The sequence below is a fragment of the Crocodylus siamensis genome, chromosome 5 (assembly GCF_052110815.1).
Source record: "Crocodylus siamensis isolate JL-2025a chromosome 5, ASM5211081v1, whole genome shotgun sequence".
Taxonomy (NCBI): domain Eukaryota; kingdom Metazoa; phylum Chordata; order Crocodylia; family Crocodylidae; genus Crocodylus; species Crocodylus siamensis.
The window spans coordinates 29,316,843-29,336,405 of record NC_143399.1 but is presented as its reverse complement, the minus strand read 5'-3'; the positions used below and the strand labels follow the sequence as shown (position 1 = coordinate 29,336,405).

Sequence of the window (19,563 nt, the reverse complement as noted above, 5' to 3'; positions counted from 1 at the left end):
GCATTTCAAAATGGTGGCAGGGACACTTTAATTAAAGCTCGAATGAGCTTTAGTTAAACTACCTCCACCACCATTTTGAAACACAGGACACTGAATACACGAGACGCTGCAGCTTTTTTTGACAGCTGCTCTAATTAAAATGCCTCCCCACCATGGCACCTGGATGCCTAATTAAAGACACACAAAATAGATATCTAGGCACCAAACTTTAAGTCCATGGAAACTGTGGACTCCTAAAGAGCTCTAAAGAAAAATATCAGCTAATAGAACAGGTATCTAACATTAAAGGTTAAATTTAAAGATATTTAGCCTAAATTTTAAATAGTATTTAAAAAATAAACGGAACATGTAGCACTGTCAGCACAAACTTCTCACATCTTTCATAGAACTCCCAATGACTGAAGTTGGGGGTGTCAAATCCATTGGGCCCTCTGGGCCAGATAAGTGGCACAGGCCAGATGATTGGTGTGGGACTGGCCACAAAGGCTGCATCAGGCCCACAGACCTGCCCCCTCCACCCTGCCATGTTGGCTCCAGCACCTGCAGCACCCACTCTGGCTGGTCCTGGACTGTCATGTGTGGTGCCCACTCTGGGGTGGGCACTGTGTGCTCCACAGGTCCTAGACTGGCTGAAGTACCGCAGCGCAGCCACAGACCAGCCAGAGCAGGTGCTGGATGCGGCATGCAGGGGACCCACAGATCCCCCACTCCTGCATGTCAGATCCAGTGCCTACAACACCTGCTCCAATTAGTCTGGGACTGGGCCATTTCCAGTGTGGTCCAGCACCCATGCTACACATGGTGACTGTCCTGGACCGCCCACTGGATCTGGCATTCAGCAGGGGGCAGGCAGGAGCTCACGCTGGCCATGTGTGGGTGCCACACATGGGGCCAGTCCGTCGTGGCATGTGGGTCAACTTGAGACCCAGGGCCACCACTAGCAGCTGTATGATGTGGCTCCACAGGCCATATCTTTGACCTCTGACTTAAATAGTTATGGGCACAGAGAAAATGTAATGGACTGTACATTGATGAGATTTTTCTTACATTGCTGTTTTCCCTGCTTTTCTATTTCCTAGGCTTCTGCCATACCCTTGGAACTAGTCAGTAAGAATCCCAGCTGTATAAACACTCAAGGTATGGACAAGTGATCATATTACATAGATTTAATATGAAGTGGGAATTACTGGAGAAGAGTTGATACAAGGCAAGTTTCCTATCAATAGCCTCAAACTGCTGGAGGGGAAGTTGGCCCCAGTATGCTACTACTCAAGTCATTGTAAGAAAAGACTCAATAGCCACATTATAAGTGTGGACAATGAATTGTTCTCAGAAACCTGGTGCATTCTTTACAGACAATAAAAGTATAAGTAAAATCTAAGAAGTAGCCAACAGGAAACTTAGAGACTTCTGTACAGGACTTGCCGTGCAGTACAGGAAAGCTAAACCAGAACAATTTACCCCTGACCAAAGGAGAGCTGAATTCTTCCAGTTTACCTTTCACCTGCCCCAACAGAAGCGAAGGCAGCAGGCGGCTAACAGGCATTGGGTACTTCACAACAGGTCTCTGCCCCTTTTAACTCTCTGCAAATTTGACCATTCTTTCATGTCCTAAATTTGGATGAATGAAGTTGTTATGGAAGGGGAGATTGCTTGAGATTTTAGGAAGGGACAATGTAGATTAAGTGGAGAAGTATGTAAGTGCCTTCTTCTGGCTATTTGATCAATTATTTCTCACATTTTAAATAAAAAGTGCAACCTGACAGGTATGAGAGTGTGGCTGGGAGGTCTACTAAACTAAGACCAGTTCAGATTCTAATTTTTGGTTACATAGACCCTATTGGAAAATGAAACAATATATGCAAAAACTGGATTTCTTAATACATTAAGTGTCTGTCAGATATTTTAAGGCAGCGGTCAACAACATGCAGCCCACAGGACAGATCTGGCCCATGGAGTTGGAGGGCCTTGCCTATTCATACATTACAGCCAGGCAGCTTCCTGCTTCACCTGCACCACTGCTGTTTCTCCCTGCCCTCCTGGCTCTGGTTCAACAGGGTCTAGGTGGTTTCAGAAGCATGTCAAGCGGCAGGGGGCTTTGCCTGTGCCCATGCACCAGGGCCAGGGATGGGGCTAGGCACCTAGGAGCTGCACCAGTACTGCTGTTGCTTCCCCAGCCTGGCTGTGGTAGGGGTGCAGCTTTCACCCTGCAGAGCTGTGCTGGGCTCAGGCATCTGCAAATTTCATCTGTGTTGCCACTGCTTTCCCCCACTCCTAGCAAGGGTGTAGCTTCCAGCTAGTGGGGAGCTGCACTAGGGCTGGGAAACTTCCAGTTGTGCTTGTGCCACAGCCCAGGGGCAGGGGAAGGGAGCGGGAAAAAAAGATGGCAGCGTGAATGCAGTTTACAGACACCTGGTCCTCATGGTGCCCTGCCCACAACGGAGCTGGGAGAAGTGGCAGCAGCACTGGCACAGGAAAAGGCTCTCCCCACCCAGCATGCTGCCAAAGCCACTCAGTCTGCATTGGACTGATGCTGGGTTGTTCCAGACCACTGCTTGTAAAAGGTTGCTGGCCTGTCTTAGGGCATATTCCTAGATCTCATGGCAAGTCCTACAGAGATAAAACCTGTCCCTGTCCTCAGTTAGAGGACTCAACTATTATATCTAGGACAGGCAACAGATCAGAACAGAAAACGCTAGTTTGCCCCTAAATTGAAGGAAGGTAAGACAAAGAAAAGCCCAAGGCCTAGGAAGCTGGGTCTAAAGTCCATGGAAGAACTCAAGTCACTATTAGTAAAGACCTGCGTATGAACATAATATATGTGGCACTTGTTTGGGCTTCAATCAGTTTTTATTCAACCAACAGTACTTTTTAACATGATGCATGGCAGGTGCAGCAGTTTAGTGTCCTATATCCAAAAGGACAGGGATGGCAGGGCGGTATGCTACGTTTTATTCAGGTATAAGCCTCTTCTTTTCCTAACACTCTTCACCTAACATTCCTCCATCTGAAAAGGAAGCAACATAAACAGCGGAGCCATTTTATTCCCATTCATTCACCAGACTGCCACTTTCTGGATTTAAATTTATTTATACTTTTAATAACACTGAATCTGGGGGTGGCTTTAAGAGGCTTTTTGAACTTTTTAAAAAACAGTGAGGAAAGGTACAGGCATGTGAGGGGGGTACTTTTTAAGCATTTCTAACAGAAGTACATAGGAAGAGTTTTTAAGTAGTAAGAAAGTTTTACTAATATCCTTCCCTTCAATTATTTTTTTTTTCTTTGCCAAATCCATATAGAAACTTTTTTTTAATGACATTTGATACAGATAATAAAAATAGGAGATTGCTCTCTGGGAAAAAGGGTGATTTCATGCTTTGCCTTCCAAATGATTGGTCCTCTTCTCTGTTGGAAGTAAGAGGCTTGGAGAAAGAGTAAACACAGTGAAAATGTTAAAATAATAATTTGTATACAGTCACTTATCTCTTTGCTTGAACTTCATCAGTATTCATTACATACTGTCGTCACACACACAGCTACACATTGTCTTTCACCCTGAATTGAATTACAAAACTGAGCTTTAACCCTTTTGCTCCCCACCCACCACAGCAGTATTCAACTTAAGCCATATGTGTTCTAAAAACAAAGAATACCAAACCCTACTGCTGACCTTCAACCCATGACCACTTTAAATTGTATTAAATACTAAATAAAGGAGGAAGGCCCCAAGTGCTTCATTGTGCCAAGACTCAACAAATATTTATCAAGATACCATTTTTAGGGCTAAAAGGAACCATTATGGCCATCTAGTCGTGCAGAACAGTCCGTAACGTTTCCCATCAGCTTCTGTATCAGTCTCCATTTGAGTGGGTTAGAGCAGTTCTCAACTAGAGATCCACAGCTCCCTGGGAGGCTGCGAGCAGGGGGTGTTTTTTTGGGGTTTTTTTTTTTTTGGGGGGGGGGGGTCTGCCTAGCCCAGCCTGGTGGGGGGAGGAGCCACCTTAGCCCCCCACGGCTAAGGTGAGTCCCTAGAAAGGGGTGGGGGCAGGCCTGCCCCACCTGGCCCCACAAACTCTATCTTGCAGGTGGTGCTGCAAGTGGGCAAGGCTCTGTGCTGCTGCTCAATTGAGTGGGGTCCCAGGTCTCCCCACCAAACCTCACCTGCTGCACCCGGGGCTATGCAGGCAGGACTGGGGAGCTGGGCAGCTGCTGTGGCTCAAGTGGGCTGTGGAGTTTTATAGCATGCTAGAGGGGCCTCAGGAAGTAAAAGGCTGAGAATCTCCGAGTTAAAGCAAAGGAATCCCTATACCAAGTTTAGCAATATGTGGTATTCTGAAGACTTATGGTACATTTCTGTTCTTTGTTCCCCTTAAGAAAAAAGTAATTTTTCTAAATTTTTTAATCTTGATGATATGGGGTAATGTTTGAAAACAAAGCCATGTCCAGGAAACACCATTTTAACCGAGCAGACAAATATCCAGACCAAATTACAAGATCGTGCAATACTTACAAACGGTGTCCAAGTATGTAATTAGAGTCATTTAGGTAGGAGCAGTTCACACATTTAAGAGCAAAGAAATACAACTGCTTGAATTAGAAAAAATCCCAAGCCTAGTAAAGTTATTTTAAGAAATACATATTTTTTGTGCTACTTTCAATTACTACAATGTATAGTTCATTCCTCATGTAATCATTTTTATAAAAGGAATAAATGTAAATAATTAATGCAGCAAACTGAAGAAAATTAATATCCAGGGTAAGTATTATGAACATCTAGAAAATAGACAGAGAATGTTTACCATAGTTTTTCATTTTCATGGGGATACAGTCTTATTATGACAAGGTGGAAGGTCTTGAAGTCTTCATTTTAAGCCACAGGTGTTCTTTATAGAGATTTTTTTAAATAAAGAGTATTATTAGTCCTTTAAATTAGCTCTTATTGCAAGTTACCACATCTGTGCTATGTGGTAATGAAGCCAGGGGGAGGTCATAGCAGGGGACTTACACTTGAAGAAAACATCTGGACATTACTTTGAGATTCACTAGCAGCTTCTTGTATTTTATTAAGCTGTAAGGAAATTATACTAAATTCATATACAAGATTCAGTCAGCTTAATAATAATATTGAAATGAAAATACAAGAACTAGAAAAACCTAACACTGAACATATAGCCACCTTCCCCAATTCCAATTTGATACTATATATTACCCATATAATGGCAACATCAATTTTAAGAGGTTCCTTTGAAAATGAATATTTGGGTATATTATGGTTATTTTTTTTATAAGAGAAGTCAACATTTATTAGAGATATACGCTTGTTTGTTTGCAATAATTATTTCAGTTACTAAATACTTCATTTTAGAAAAACCTGCCTGTCAATTAGAGGAAGTACTCATACCCTTCTACAAGGCATGCAATTTCCTGATCTCAACTTTACATTGGCAGATCTAAGCAAAGATAGATGACTTTGTAAGCAGCAGTTGCACTTGTCCGTTTCAATGATGGATTATATGTATATTTAGGAATTAAGTTAGAGGTATGCTCATTAATTCAAATGGTATATTTAACCTTTAATAGACTTCTCAGCTGAAAGCAGCACTAGTCTTAAAGGACTTTGACACAGCATATGACAGTTGTTTCTCAACAAACAATGCTGACAGGAACTCCCCAATTAAGAAATCAAAAGTTAACAGTCAGCAGGGTCAGATGACCAACTATTCAAATATGCGAGACAGCTGCTTTGTAGAGCAGCTAGGCTGGGAGTATTTATAGGGTTGTGTTTACAGTACTCATTTCAAAGTCTTGAATTGAGGGTACCACTGTCTGGAGTGCCAACTGGGTAGTTGCTCATCTGAAGATACTTTTGCAGATACCAATATTGCATTTCTTTTAGATACAGGTTTTTATACCATAGTCATCACCTTAGTTTCAAAGTATCTTCTAGTAGCACAATGAACAGCCTGACTAACATCTGCCATGTGTTTGACTTTCTCATCATCTTTTCTGGAGGAGATGTAAGTGTATTTCAGTTAATTGCTTAAATGTCAATCTGTTTCATTCTTAAAAGTCTGATTTTTATTACAGTTTTTTTTCCATTGACACTTTCAGTTTAACATACAACCTATAAAAAACGTAATAAGTTTTCAGTAAAAGAACCCAATGAAATAATAGTGGCCTATACATTTTGCCTTGTCGTAGCAGTCAGAATAAGGCAAACCAAAAACCCATTTCAGATCCACCATAATGTAAACCCACTCAGCAACAAAATCTGCAAGTAAAGTTCATTTTATTATAGATTGAGTCTGTTTTAAAAACAAAACAAAAAACCCCATTTAATGTGAATGTTACATAACAAATATTAAGACAGGACACCAGACTTTTTTCCCCCTTCCCACTGGGAGTTTTATTTTATAGCATTTGCATCAGGTAATCAACTGAAGCACTTCAACAACAGAAAGCTGGCAGCATAGTAAAGAAAATGAAGTGATTATCTCTCAAACAGATGTAACAAAATGGTTTAAATTTGGGATAATATTGCACAAATGAATCAATATATGGATAAAAAGAGAGAGAGGATAAAGAGTGGGAGTGAGCATCTTCAACATGGATTGTTAGGAAAAAAGGCACTATTTAGCTGTGTGTGTATCTAAAAATAAAAAGCATGAGGCACAATCCATGTTTCTCAAAGTTACATTCGATACTTCTGTAGAAATGCTCACAAACCTAACTCTCTTAATACAGAAGCTACAGCAAATTGCTGATCTAGGTATCAGACAGGACAAGTGTCTAAACAGATTTATAATTATGCACTATAAAAATCTTCACAAAGAGGACCCATTTTATAAATAGTACTGCAAAATTTCAGCTGCATGGGCTTAAAGTAAAGGATACATCCAGACAACTGATAATCCATTACAGTTTCTCCAAGTCTGATCTCCAGTAGTCATAAAATATGCTCCACTTTTAAAGAGCTAAATTGGCAGTGCACTCAAAATAGGCTTTTCAGCTGGCTGCCTAAGCAGCGTAGTTTAGACAGCATCACACATGCATCTCTTCTCATTGCATGTCTTTCTCTATACCAGGTGAAATAGATGCAAAAGTATAAACAGCAATTGGACCTCTCCTGATGTAAATAGAATTATTTTAAGATTATAAACAGGCAGAAGTATATTACTGGAAAGCAGAGGTAGCTAAACATTTTCAGACATGTTAAATAGCTGGAAAAGGCATTTCAGACTCTACAATGAACTGCTTCCTCTTTGCTACATTCTAAAACCATAAAATTTCACTCCTGTTTCAAATCCCTTAATTTATGTTCAATATATAATTAATAAACAGAGTCTATTAACAGAAATTTAGGTATTATACACAACATACTTTCCAGTTCTTAACATTCTGACTCAAATACTGTCCATAAACACAAAGGGTAAAATCCTGCCACTATTGCAGTCGATGGCAAAATGTCCATTGACTTCAATGGTTCTAGTATTTCAGCATACATTATTTTCATGGCAAATCTCTTCTAATTATAGACACTCTGTGCAGAGATTCAGTGATTTTCCCAAATAATATCTGCAGGCAGAAAGCTACAAAAATGTACTCTACTGACCACACAATCTGCAACAGCAAAATACTGCATGTCACTAAATTTCATTGAATTCATTACAAGAGAGTGGAAGACAAATTTTCACGTATGTTGTAAATTTGTTTAATGCAAACAATTTGGAGAACTTTAGTATCTGAACTGAAGATTAGTAAAGCAGGTTATTAAAAATCTGTAAAGCTATTCATCCTTAATGCTCTACTTATGGGGAAACAGAAATTTGATACCTGGGAATACAAAAGTCCCTAATATGCTCAGAGTTGAATCCATTATTATATCAGGCACAGAAGTAGCCATAATCTGAATTTAGCCTCCATCCCATGCATAATATTTCCAGAGCACCAGCTAAAATAAATACATTTCCACATTAAAATTACAGACATTAAGTGACTATATCCAAAGACTTTCATATTCCTATATCAGCAGTACCAATTTTGTCAGTTCACAGCCAGTAAAGTACAAGAAGTGACATGATCTGGAAAAAAAAAAAAGCATTCTTCCCCATGATATTAATCAATGAATGATAATGTTCTCCTTTGTAACTGAAAGATTTTGTTCTAGGTTTGCAAATCATTTTGAAGGGCCCTGTTTTCAATTATTTTCCAAAACTTTTACATTTTTGCAGAAGAGAAACAGAACTTCAAAAACAACACTGCTAACAGACACTTTGGCTCTAATGAAGTGAATGGCTACAACGTTACATATAATTTTCTTGTCAGCTTAGGTCATTTGAATCCTTATTTTTATAGCACATTGGGTACAGTGTTTTCCTCTGAAGAATATTTTATGCTTTTGTTCAAAGCCATGACTCTGAAAATTTCAGAAAAGGATCAAGTAAGGTGTTTTTGACCAGACTGAAAAGGATACAGTTACTAGGGTCAACATGAACTCTGTCCTGTCATTTAGTAAGAAATCTTATTGGATTATATATACATATGGAAATATACATTTTATTTCCAAATGTTACCACTTTTTAGTGTAAAGCTTCAATAGTTTTTCCTTATGTATGATCCTACTATCCTCAATTCTTCTCATCCAGCCAGACAACTAGCTATAAGAACCACAGATCAAGTAACATTCTGTTCCAAATGAAACCTGTGCATCCTTGAGGGCGCATATACATGAGATACTTCACTGTGCAGCAGACTAATTTGCTGCACAGTAAAGCATCACCATCTACACTTGCATGGCAATTAGGGTGCAGTAGACTAATTTACTGCACTGCCAGATAGCCCAGCGAGATACACGTGGTATCCAGCAGTGCAGTAAATTACTGTTTAAACACACGTGTAGATGGTGACCTTAGGATTAATTTACTCTAGCTCAGTTTGAGCCAAAGTATAGTCAGTCGCATTAACTGCATGTGTAGACACACTCAATAATAGCAGATAAGAAATAGGATTTTTCAGTCTACGTCAGGTTCATGCCACACATGCTAAACAATCAGAAAGCTAAATTCATGATTATCTAATTGAGAAAAATGTAACTATTAGGGAGAACTTCAGTTTTAAAACTGAAAGTGGAAGATTTACAGAAGATTAAAGCATATTAAAAAGGTGGGTTTTTTTAAATGTACTTGATAGCATCTCATTAATTCTTTTAGTAACTGGATCACTGTATCTGTGGCATCAAACATCCATTTTACAGTTTTCATTACTAGAACAAACTGGTCAAAGAAACGCCATCTCAGTAAATTTATGCTATTGCCTTAAGCAATACATTTCTTTAATAATTTAAATCATATCATTGATTTCACCTTGTCCCCTCTCTGTACCCTTTCAAAATCAAATTCATTGAAACTCATTTTAAGAAAAGGCAGGTGGTAAAATGTACAACTACTTTGATTTAAAAAAGTATTTTTCTATATATTTTTTTGTATTTATCCACTGCAGTTTGATAAAACACAGTGACCCTGGTACCCAGAAATCTGTTCCCTAATCTCAATCTACTTAATCTACCATGTTTTTCACATTGCTAATAATGGCAACTCATGTAAATTTACAATTGTGAAATAAGGCAGTTACATAAATATATTTATGTCAAGTTCACTGTATCTCTCTCAACCAGGCTGCACATTTGATTTCCTTTTTCCTCTTTCTACATAAAAGGATGAGGACTAACTTTATACACAGAGAATTCCTGACAATGTGCTGTGTATTAAAGTTATAGAGGTCACTGAAGTGCATTTCAGCAATGTCCAACAGTTAACTCAAACAGGAAGTAGAACAGTAGATGTGATGTTTTACTTCACATGTAACAAAACTGGTGCAAAAACACTTTAAACTAGTTACTTGTAACCTTTTGGTCCAAATACATAAAATATGCAATATTTACAGCATATTACTCCTTTCTGTAAATGCAATGCTTTAAAACACATTATAAAGCACCTTAGTAAAAATATTCTACAGGTAAAAGTATAGAAGAAGTAGGAAAACCCTAACCATACCACAGCTCACCAATGGAGTCATAATATGGATTCACCAATATCTCAGTTTACAGTTATTACAAAGAATCCATGGAGCAATTTGATACCCAATTTACTATTTCTTATACCAATGTGTAAGCATTAACTAAAACTGCAGGCAATGCCAACTTTCTCAACAGTTTTCCCAACCTCAGTTGGCACTGGAGGGGAGGAAGTAAATGAGAAACATTGCTCTGATTCTCTATCTTTTTACAATATTAATATGGAATTGATTTTTTTAAACACTAATGATCAGTTATAACTTTTTTTTAATAAAACCACATATATAAATATGGCAAATCCAGCAGCAGTAGCTTTTCTTAGCAGAACATGATTAACCATTCCAATGAATATCATGTGACATGATTCACAAAAACAAAGCACAGATGTCAACCAGTTATTAACACTATCCATGTTTGTATATAACCAAGATCTCCAGGTTGAAGCTGGGAAACAAATTATTTCTTCTTCATAGAAGTTTAAACAAAAAATAAATTGCTCTGAGAATCGAAACCAGCATAAACAGAAGCATTTTTTGTTTATATTTTCAACTAGGGCTGCTGTGTGGTTAATCGCTATAAATGAAAGTGTAGGGTTCTTAAGACAGCGGGTAATACCTCCCACTGAAAATTAGTTAGATAAAAGTACTGAAGCTTAGGCTTCTGGATTACCAACATACTTAGTCAGCATCCAGCTCCCCTGATGCGATCCACAGCCCAATTTCCTCAAGACTAGTGAAAATGTCTCAGAGGTCTACCAGCAATCTAGTTTCCAGGGCTGAGAACTAAGATGATGTGACCAAAGTTTTAGTCCATTAATTTAGTAGTATACCTCGTTCTTAGTTTGATTTAGGGTAAATCTTTTCATAGAAAAAGTTTTGTGCCAGAATATACAATTCACCATCTTTTTCCCGAACTGCATGTGCTCTGACGTACTGAAATTGCTCCAGTGCAAATTCATAAAATTCGTTTTCCATTTTCCAAATTTCAGACTGCTGCAACTTGGCAATGGTTTCTTTTGTGGGGAGCTTTTTCTCTGTTGTTTTTCTAAGATGAGACTTCTTTCCTACATGTAAAATGAAAGCAATTAGAATTTCACTCCCCCTCCAGTTCAAGTAATTCCAGAAGTGCAGCAATACAGACTCAACTATTTGTTTGCACAATTTTCTTCAGTTAGCATACTGATAACTTGTACCAAAGGTGACAGAACTTAATCCAGAATTTAATAATGTAACCACATAAAATAAAATAAAATACGATTACCTTGATTATTACATTTTAAGAATAACCTTAAGGAAGGAATTAAAACAAAACCTATTTTCTCATTTTGGTTTGATCCTCATTTATCTCTCCCACCTATTTTCTCACCTGAGTCTTGAATGCTGATCCATACAAGCAAGCATCTGCATCTGCAAAGACTGTCACTGACTTAATGAGGGCTGAATTCTTTGTTAAAAAGGTTGACTATGCAGAGCACTGTCAACTAGGGCTGTGCAAAGCTTCTCTTGCTGATTGCATTTGGCAGAGATTCAACCTGATTCAGCAGCCAAATCTCCAAATCCAAATAGAATCAGGAGACCCTTTAATTGCTCTGAATCAATCGGGAGAGATTGGACGATTCGGACACAGACGCAGCTTTAAATGTTTTTTTCTACATACCTCAAGGTACCACGTGGCTTGTGAATGCTGAGATAGTGGGGCAGATGGAGCATTCCACAGGAGCGCAGGACGATCCCTAGCACACTTGGTGGCAGACCCAGAAGTGGACCAGAAGCACACAAGACTGGTGCCTCATGGGACTGAGTGGCACCTGGGTTCCCCCTGTGGCCAATCACTGAGCTGGGGGAGCACGGGGAGGGGTGAGGTGCGGGGGGTGTCCCCTGTGCGCTTGGTGGCAGACCTGGAAGTGGACCAGAAGTACTTCCAGTCCACTTCTGGGCCTGCCACCAAGCATGCAGGGGACTCCCCTGCACTCCTGTGGGATGCTCCATCTGCCCCAGCATCTCAGCCGTTTACGAGCCTGGTACATCGAGGTATGTAGAAAAAACATTTAAAGCTGTGTCTATGGCCGAATCACCGATTCCCTAAATCAGCATTGAATCTTCAGATTTGGATTTGGCTGAATCGAATTGGGACAGTGATCTGAATCAATGGATTGAACCACTGTCCCTGAAATCAGGCCGAATCTGAATTGAATACGGCCCATACTGTCAGCCTCAGTGGGACCAATCTATCAGTACTGACCAGCTTACAAGCTCAGGGTTCTACACTGGGGGTGGGATAATATCTTTTGATTAACCTGATAAAAGCCTATTCCACTTTTCATGTGCGCATAAGCAGCAGTAAGTTTGCCAAGTTATTGTGGTATAGCTGAAAAACAAATGCTCCACTGCTGCCTGTATGCAATTTGTGTTGCGAGTAAAGATTTTTGGCCTGCTTAGTAAAACTGATAGAAAAGATCTTCTCTGAGAAGCATTTCTGCCACAGGCTCAGAAGGGGTCATTGTGGTCTGAAAAGTTCATGTGAAAAAATAAAGGAGACTGGAGTAAATAATACAGTGAAAACAGCAGATTCCAATACCTGTCCGGTACAATTCTGTAGCACCCCTAAAGAACCGGGGCAAAGCTGCCTCCAACAACATAATAAAGTCTTCAAGCTCTTCAGTAACTCCCACTAGGAAGTATTCATTAATCAGGTTGTACTTGGCTTGCTCCAAAGCCCATCTGCTTCCCGGATTCCTAAAATGATACAAAGCAATTACAGCAAGGTTCTGATGTTAGCCAAGAATTCTGGATTGCTAGATGTGGATTTCTTCACATTATCGTTGCAAAGTCAGGGCAGGATTGCACTTTAGACACACCCGTCTCTAATATCTTTTACTTTTTCTCCCAAGCTGTTTTCACCTATACTTGTGTGAACAAGAAAAGCTAGAGGTCAAGCTTCATGACTCTACAAAGCTGCTCGCATTTTTTTTTAAACTAATAATGTGAGGGTTCAATGTTTTTTGCAAGTTGATTCCCAATACCAGATTGGGGTAGACAGGACCAGGTCATATTATATAGAGAGCATATTGGAGCAGAAGCTCCCAGGAGGTTTTCTGCTTTGCCTTTACAGAAAAGTCTGTTAAATTAGGACACCATAGACTTGATAACAGTCCCTTTTTCTTTGCTTAAGAGATGTTTTCACTGATATCATCAAGTAGTATTAAAAGAATTTGAATGAAATTGTTTCACAGAAGTTTTTTTTATTTTCTAACCTAAATTTCTGGGAGAAGACTTCCTTGAAATCTCTCTCTCTCTGTAAAGACACATTTGCTTAATCCATATTTTAAGTTACTGAGTTTGTTTTGCTTTCTAATAAATAGAGTTCATCGTTTGGCACAGGGTTTATCAAAACAACAGCTAAATTTAAGGTAAAATTTCTTTTTCTATCCATAAATTCAATCAGCTTGACAAGAACGCTTTCATTCAGGCAGATACACACTGTTAGCAATACTGGCCTGATTTAACAAGAAATTATCAAGATAGTGAATCAATAAAAGTGGGGTTTATAATTGAGGCAATGCTCATCAATTATAGCATTGCTGGTATACCTCTATTACATCCTTTAAACAAGCTACAGGGTGAAGTAATGCCAGGGTTTTTTTTTTCTTTTAAGTCAAATGCTTTTGGAAGGTAATCCACAAATTGCATATTAGTTAACTGCCAGGTACTAGACTTTGCCTGGACAGTCAGACCTGTTAAATACAGATTATAGTGATAATACACTTGATTAGCAACTGAAGCTAACTTTATCTCCCTACCAGCATTCTGAGCTGTGGCCACAGAAGAATGGAATCTGAAGCCAAAGTTTCTCTGGAGCACAGTCTGAGCCTCCAGCTGCTACACATTCATCAAAAGTCTGGAACAAAGACAAAGTTGAGCAATGAGCTATAAATCTCAGTCTTGTATATCAAACATCTTAACAGGGTTTATTGCTAAATGTATTGGGAAGAAAGAAACAGGGTTAGAGACACATGCATTTTTTTTCCTCAAGCTCTGCATTCACAATACCTTCTCACCAAGAAAGTCTGTTTTAATTGAAAAAGCATTTGGGTAATATTGAATCTGATTGAAAATAACTGACAAGCTTAAAGCTCTAACTTGAACCTTTTACAAGAAATCAAATTCTGTCACAAGTAAACGAGGATACAGGTCACTATTGCAGTTTTTCCTTTATAAAAACACTTTAGACCCAAAAACTGCACTAACACTACTCTAAGACAGACTGGAATTTGGATCTAAGTGTAAAACACTGCATGTAATTAATAAAGGATACAATTACTATTTTGCTACAATACTGCATTTAATCCATTTCATTTCAAATTTTGTGTTTAGCTTAAAATATGATGGCTTCCAATATGGAAGTAAGTTATTTCTAAATTTATTCTGACTAAAAAGCTAATAAACACCATTCTACATGTATGGACATCTACAGTGAAGTCTACAGGGTGATATTATTGATTACAAAAAGTTGTTAACACTGAAAGGAAATTAATGTTACAAGTATGCTACCCATTCAGTACCTAGAAACAAAATATTTTTGACATCCCCAAAATGCAATGTGGTAGGTTTCTTTTTTTAATCCTGTAAAAGTATATACTTATGAAGACAGCCTTTGACAACACTTTGTGCAGTTAAAAGCAGGCTTCTGTAAAAAATTCAAACCAACAAAATGAGAAAAAAGGACAATAAATATGAGAGCTATTTTGAGAAAAAGTAGGGAAGGTAAGTTATTTCAGTGTTACAGTGAGAAATTCACTGAGCTCAGATGGGGATGTTAGGTGGCCCTGAACGAGTTTGTTTTGGAGTATTCATTTTCCCTGAATTTCACTACACAAAAGCTTATGTTATTAGTTATCCCGAAGTAAAAATGAAGCTTTTGCAACGAAAACAAAACATATTCACTAGCATTCAAAATTCAGCACCAATAACAAACTCCAAGCAAGTCATGGATTTTTTTTTAAACACAGAACAGCATTCATTAACTATACCAGGGTCAGAATAGTATGATCAGCATATTAAATTTCTATAAAAAACAAGTATGCTTAGTTAAAGCTTAAAGCTTTCCCTCCTTTCTCAAGAGAGCTACCATCTATTTACGTAGTGCTGATCAGCACAACTAAATTGTAACTTGTTCTGTCATAACCCATGCAGATGTATCAATGTTGCACGAGTGGGAATCTGTCAACTGATATGACTTCTTCTGCTGTAGGTAGAGATCATTTATAAAGGGAGCCAAATAATTTCCTAAATAAAACAAAATGAAGGCATCACCTTCCCCTTCCTTCCTCAACACACATCTCACTTGTTATATCCAGAGAGACTAACATAAGAAACCATTGTATTTCTGTTCCTGTAGCCAAAATATCCACTACTCTGGGAGGTTCAACAAAAGGGTAATAGTTCTTCCTTTTTCATATGGTAAAAAAAGTCACTCCAAGTAAATGTATAGTGTAAATTATCTGAACCTCTCCTATAATTTCCATTAATTCTGATGTAACAACAGTAAAACAATTTTTTATGAAAAATATTTTTCATTTTAGAAAGTGGTAAATGGAGAAGCCAATCCACATATGAGGGCGATGTGTAACCAGTTTTGCTATATTTTTGCTCTAATAATTTAACTTGGAAATAAGATATAATATATTTATCAAATTGCAGTTCTGTTTAGCAGTAAGAGATAAAGCTAATGATTATGGCTTAGTCAACTGTTGAAGTTTCTGATTTGTATGTTCCAAACAAATTAACTGGCACCCCCTTTAGGCAAAGTTTTCTCCGAATGATTTCAAAAGACTGCAGGAACTGCAGTACAGTCTGATTTATTGCAAATAATGATAGAAAAACTTGAACTTGAACCAGTTTCACCAAATGTGAAATACAAAGTTCTCATGAAACAGTTCAAATCTACATGGCAATAATCATAATCTAAAAGCAAATTTCTTTTTGTTAGCTGTAGTGACATGATGAAAATAAGAGCTCAAATGTCAGAACATAGAATTGTTAATGCATTAAGAAGGTTTAAATTGGAATAAATTAGAACTTCCTCCAGCAAGCACAGCATATTCAGAAATGGCATTTTGGGGTTGAGTTTCAACATATAGGTTCTCAATAACTGCATACCAAATAGTCTCAGATTACAAAAAACAGGATTTATTGAATTTCTTTTCTTTTAACACTCTTGATCCTATAAACTCAGCATGGATTTGGAGTCAAGTTAGGCAATATTCATTTTGCATGTATTCGTCAGCAAAAAGTTCCAGAGGCCAAGTTATGCTTTCATGCAAAGAAACAGAGTAGGTTATATATAGGCAACCTACTATATTTTTGCTAACATCTTACTGATACTATACATCCTTGAATCTAAAGCTGATACATCCCCTCACCCTTTGCTTTCAAGTATCATTGTGCTTGAAAATTTTCCTATTGGCATGCAGTACAGCCAGGCGAGCCGTGTAGGAATGCAATGCCAGTAGATGGTGCCAAAACCCTAACAACAGAGGCGGAGCAATTTCTAACTAAGCAAGGAAGGAGCAGCAACCTCTTCCAGATTAGCATTCTTGTTTTTCATTGCAACTTTGAAAGTTGGTCAGATTTGCTTCGTAATAAAAACATCCTCATTTTTCTTCTTTTTTGAATAATGCCAATGGTCTATTTTAGTGGTCGCCAAACTTTTTGGCAGGTGTGCCACACAATAACTCTGGACTGTCTGCAAGTACTACTATGTTCCCCTGCCCAATCTGCTGCTCTGCTTCCTTCCTCGTGTTCCCTGTCTGATCTGCTGCTTTGCTTTTTGCTCCCTGCCCTATCTGTTACTGTGCTCCCAGTTCCCTTCCAGATCTGCTGTGTGGCACACGGAGGCTGCCCATGCTATCTCTGATACTGCCACAGATTGACCAACCCTCGTCTGGAACCAGCTTCCAAGGGAAGTGGTGCTGGCTCCTAGCCTAGGGGTCTTTAAGAAGAGGCTTGATGCCTACCTGGCTGGAGTCATTTGAGCCCAGTTTTTCTCCTGCCCAGGCAGGGGGTCAGACTTGAAGATCTACAAGGTCTCTTCTATGATTCTATGACTCTATGTGATATACCTTTTCTTTATTATGCTTAATTTTCAGTTTCTCGCAGTATTAGCAAGAAGCTATGCTTACTGGGTTCCAAACATGGCAGAAAATCTTTGTCCCTTTAAAAAGTTTGTCCATTTGGCATGTTAAAATGAAAAACACATCAACCGAGCTTTGGTTCTGCAAACAAGCTTTTTATAAAACTTGTATTTTAGGTCAAAGTTTACCTCTCTAAAAACTGTGGACTCTGCAAACATAATGTATTAACTTCCCTTATAAATTTAAGTAGGGTCCAAAGCTACATATTCCAACAATGTATCTATTATAGATGCATAACTGCACCCTTGAATAAACAAGTTATGGAAGGTCAAGGAAGAGGAGTTTTGATTACTTGATTACATAGGAGCAACTCCACAAATACTTTGGAATATTTTTGTTTTAAATAGAAATATTAAGTTGATCAAAACATATTTAAAATTGTTTTTAGATCATATTCAGCATGAAAAAAATATGGAAGTAGAGCATAAGGATTTTTTTTTATTATTATTATTTTTTACCTTTTTATCCCCCTGTTTTCGCCTTCGTAGCCCTGGTCTGTAATCATCTCCAAAGCGCAGAAAGTAGTAATAAGAAACTAGTCGTTCTATAGGATCTCTTATGACATTGATGTAAATTGGTTTCTTTTTAACACCAAATCTGAAATAGGGGGGAAAAAGTTAATGGCACACCTAAGTTTATCCTTCAGTGCCTCAAAAATTACTTCTAAATGAACAAATGAATTCAATTTTTTTACTAGTACAAGTGAAACTGTATACATGCATTGGATGTTGGAGACAGGAAATTTGATCTTTTACTGCCTGGGAGTTAATGCTTCACATGATTACTACATTCTATTGTTTGAAAGAACCAAGTACTGTTTAAAAAAAAACAACTGAAGGCTGCAAAGGGTTTTGATAAAAAACCCTCTCTTCCTTGCTGCAGTTACAGTGGATTCCAGAAATGTTAACACTTCCCTCTCTTTTGCCCCCCAAAATGACACACTAGTTGAGTCAAAAACTGCTTTGAGCTTTCTGTTGTTTAAACAACTCATCCCTAGCTGTTGAGCTAGCAATATTAAAGTGTCCTTAATACATTCAGCCACTGCATATATGGTGCTAAACTAAAGGTACAGAAAATGTCTCTACAAACATCTTGGCTTAAAAAAACTCAGATCAGTAACCACATTTCAGTACTACAGAAGTCCACAGCAAATTCAATGTTGCAGTCCTGTCTCCTCCTGCTGCCGCCTTTTCTAACTGAGCTATGCAGTGAAGCAGGTGGCATTTCTGGCACAACCCCAACGAACTGTAAGAAAGATGGGACTAAGAGTCTGTCTGTAGTCCTGGTTGATTTAATATGGCTTTGAATATTGAGCATGGGTGGCTGAGAGATTTTTTTTTATAGTGGGTGCCTTTTTTCAGTGTGTACACAATTTCAGGAAATTAATTCAACTGTGTGCAAATTAAAAAAAAACGATCAGAAGTAATGAACTGTTAAGTCCAAGTGACTGACAAGAAAGGCTCCACTGACCAGAACCAGCTGTATATAATTGCCATCCTAAAATGGAAGATCTGGGACTGCCTGCAGGGTAAATTTCCTCATTTTTCTCTTCCTTTTGCAGACTTAGCAGCTGTATTTTAGTTGGGGGGGGGGCGGGGAGAGGAAATAAAGGAAGAAACAAGCAAAAAATAGAATAAAAAAAATTCTAATGTTTTGGGAAGCAGAAGGTACATCAAATATCATGAGCAACTGTAGCACCCTCAAGTGAAACTGAAGACTGGAAAATGTTTGCTTATATTTACATGCAATGGTAACTGCTAGAGCATTTAATATCAATGATGGATTATTTTCTCTAGCTAAACCAGAGAAACCTTAGCAGAGCCCAATTTAAGATGCTCCTCAGTTAGGATGAAAAAAAATATTTTGTAAAGTTTTAATTGAAACTTGGTGTTTATAGAGGACTAACCATAAGCTCTTGGGTTGAAAGGATGAGACAGAAATGAAGAAAAGAAGGTGGGAAACAGGAAATAAGAATAATAAATCAAGCAAAAAGTATTATTCTGAAGCCAGACTAGTTACACAGATATGGACAACATGCGATTTGAGAGGGGAAAGCAGCTATGTGGTCACACTTGGATTGCAACTCCCTATCACTTAACAGAATGGTCCTCCATCACAATTGTATCAATCCAGGGGCAGCACCAGCTTCTTTCGGGTTGGGAGACTGACGTGGGCTAATCAGAAAATTGGGGGGGGGGGGGCGGGGGGTGCACAGACAAAGGCAGGACATGGGCCTCGTGTGTTTTGTGTGTTGTGCCTCTATGGCTTTAGCCCCTCCAAGCCCCACCCCCCAGCAGTG

The 19,563-nt window shown here is 38.4% G+C and overlaps 1 protein-coding gene across 1 annotated transcript in view; it reads right to left on the bottom strand.

Annotated features, from left to right (window-relative positions):
• Positions 1-6,272: 6,272 nt before the first annotated feature.
• HS2ST1 (heparan sulfate 2-O-sulfotransferase 1) overlaps positions 6,273-19,563 on the bottom strand; it is a 157,549-nt gene continuing 144,258 nt past the window's right edge. Inside the window, exons 4-7 of the mRNA XM_090048534.1 lie at positions 17,723-17,861; positions 13,872-13,969; positions 12,650-12,807; positions 6,273-11,135 (exon numbers count right to left, since the gene is read on the bottom strand). Of these exons, the coding sequence (XP_089904660.1) occupies positions 10,909-11,135; positions 12,650-12,807; positions 13,872-13,969; positions 17,723-17,861 (622 nt within the window). The 3' untranslated portion in view covers positions 6,273-10,908. The remainder of the gene's footprint in view (positions 11,136-12,649; positions 12,808-13,871; positions 13,970-17,722; positions 17,862-19,563) is intronic.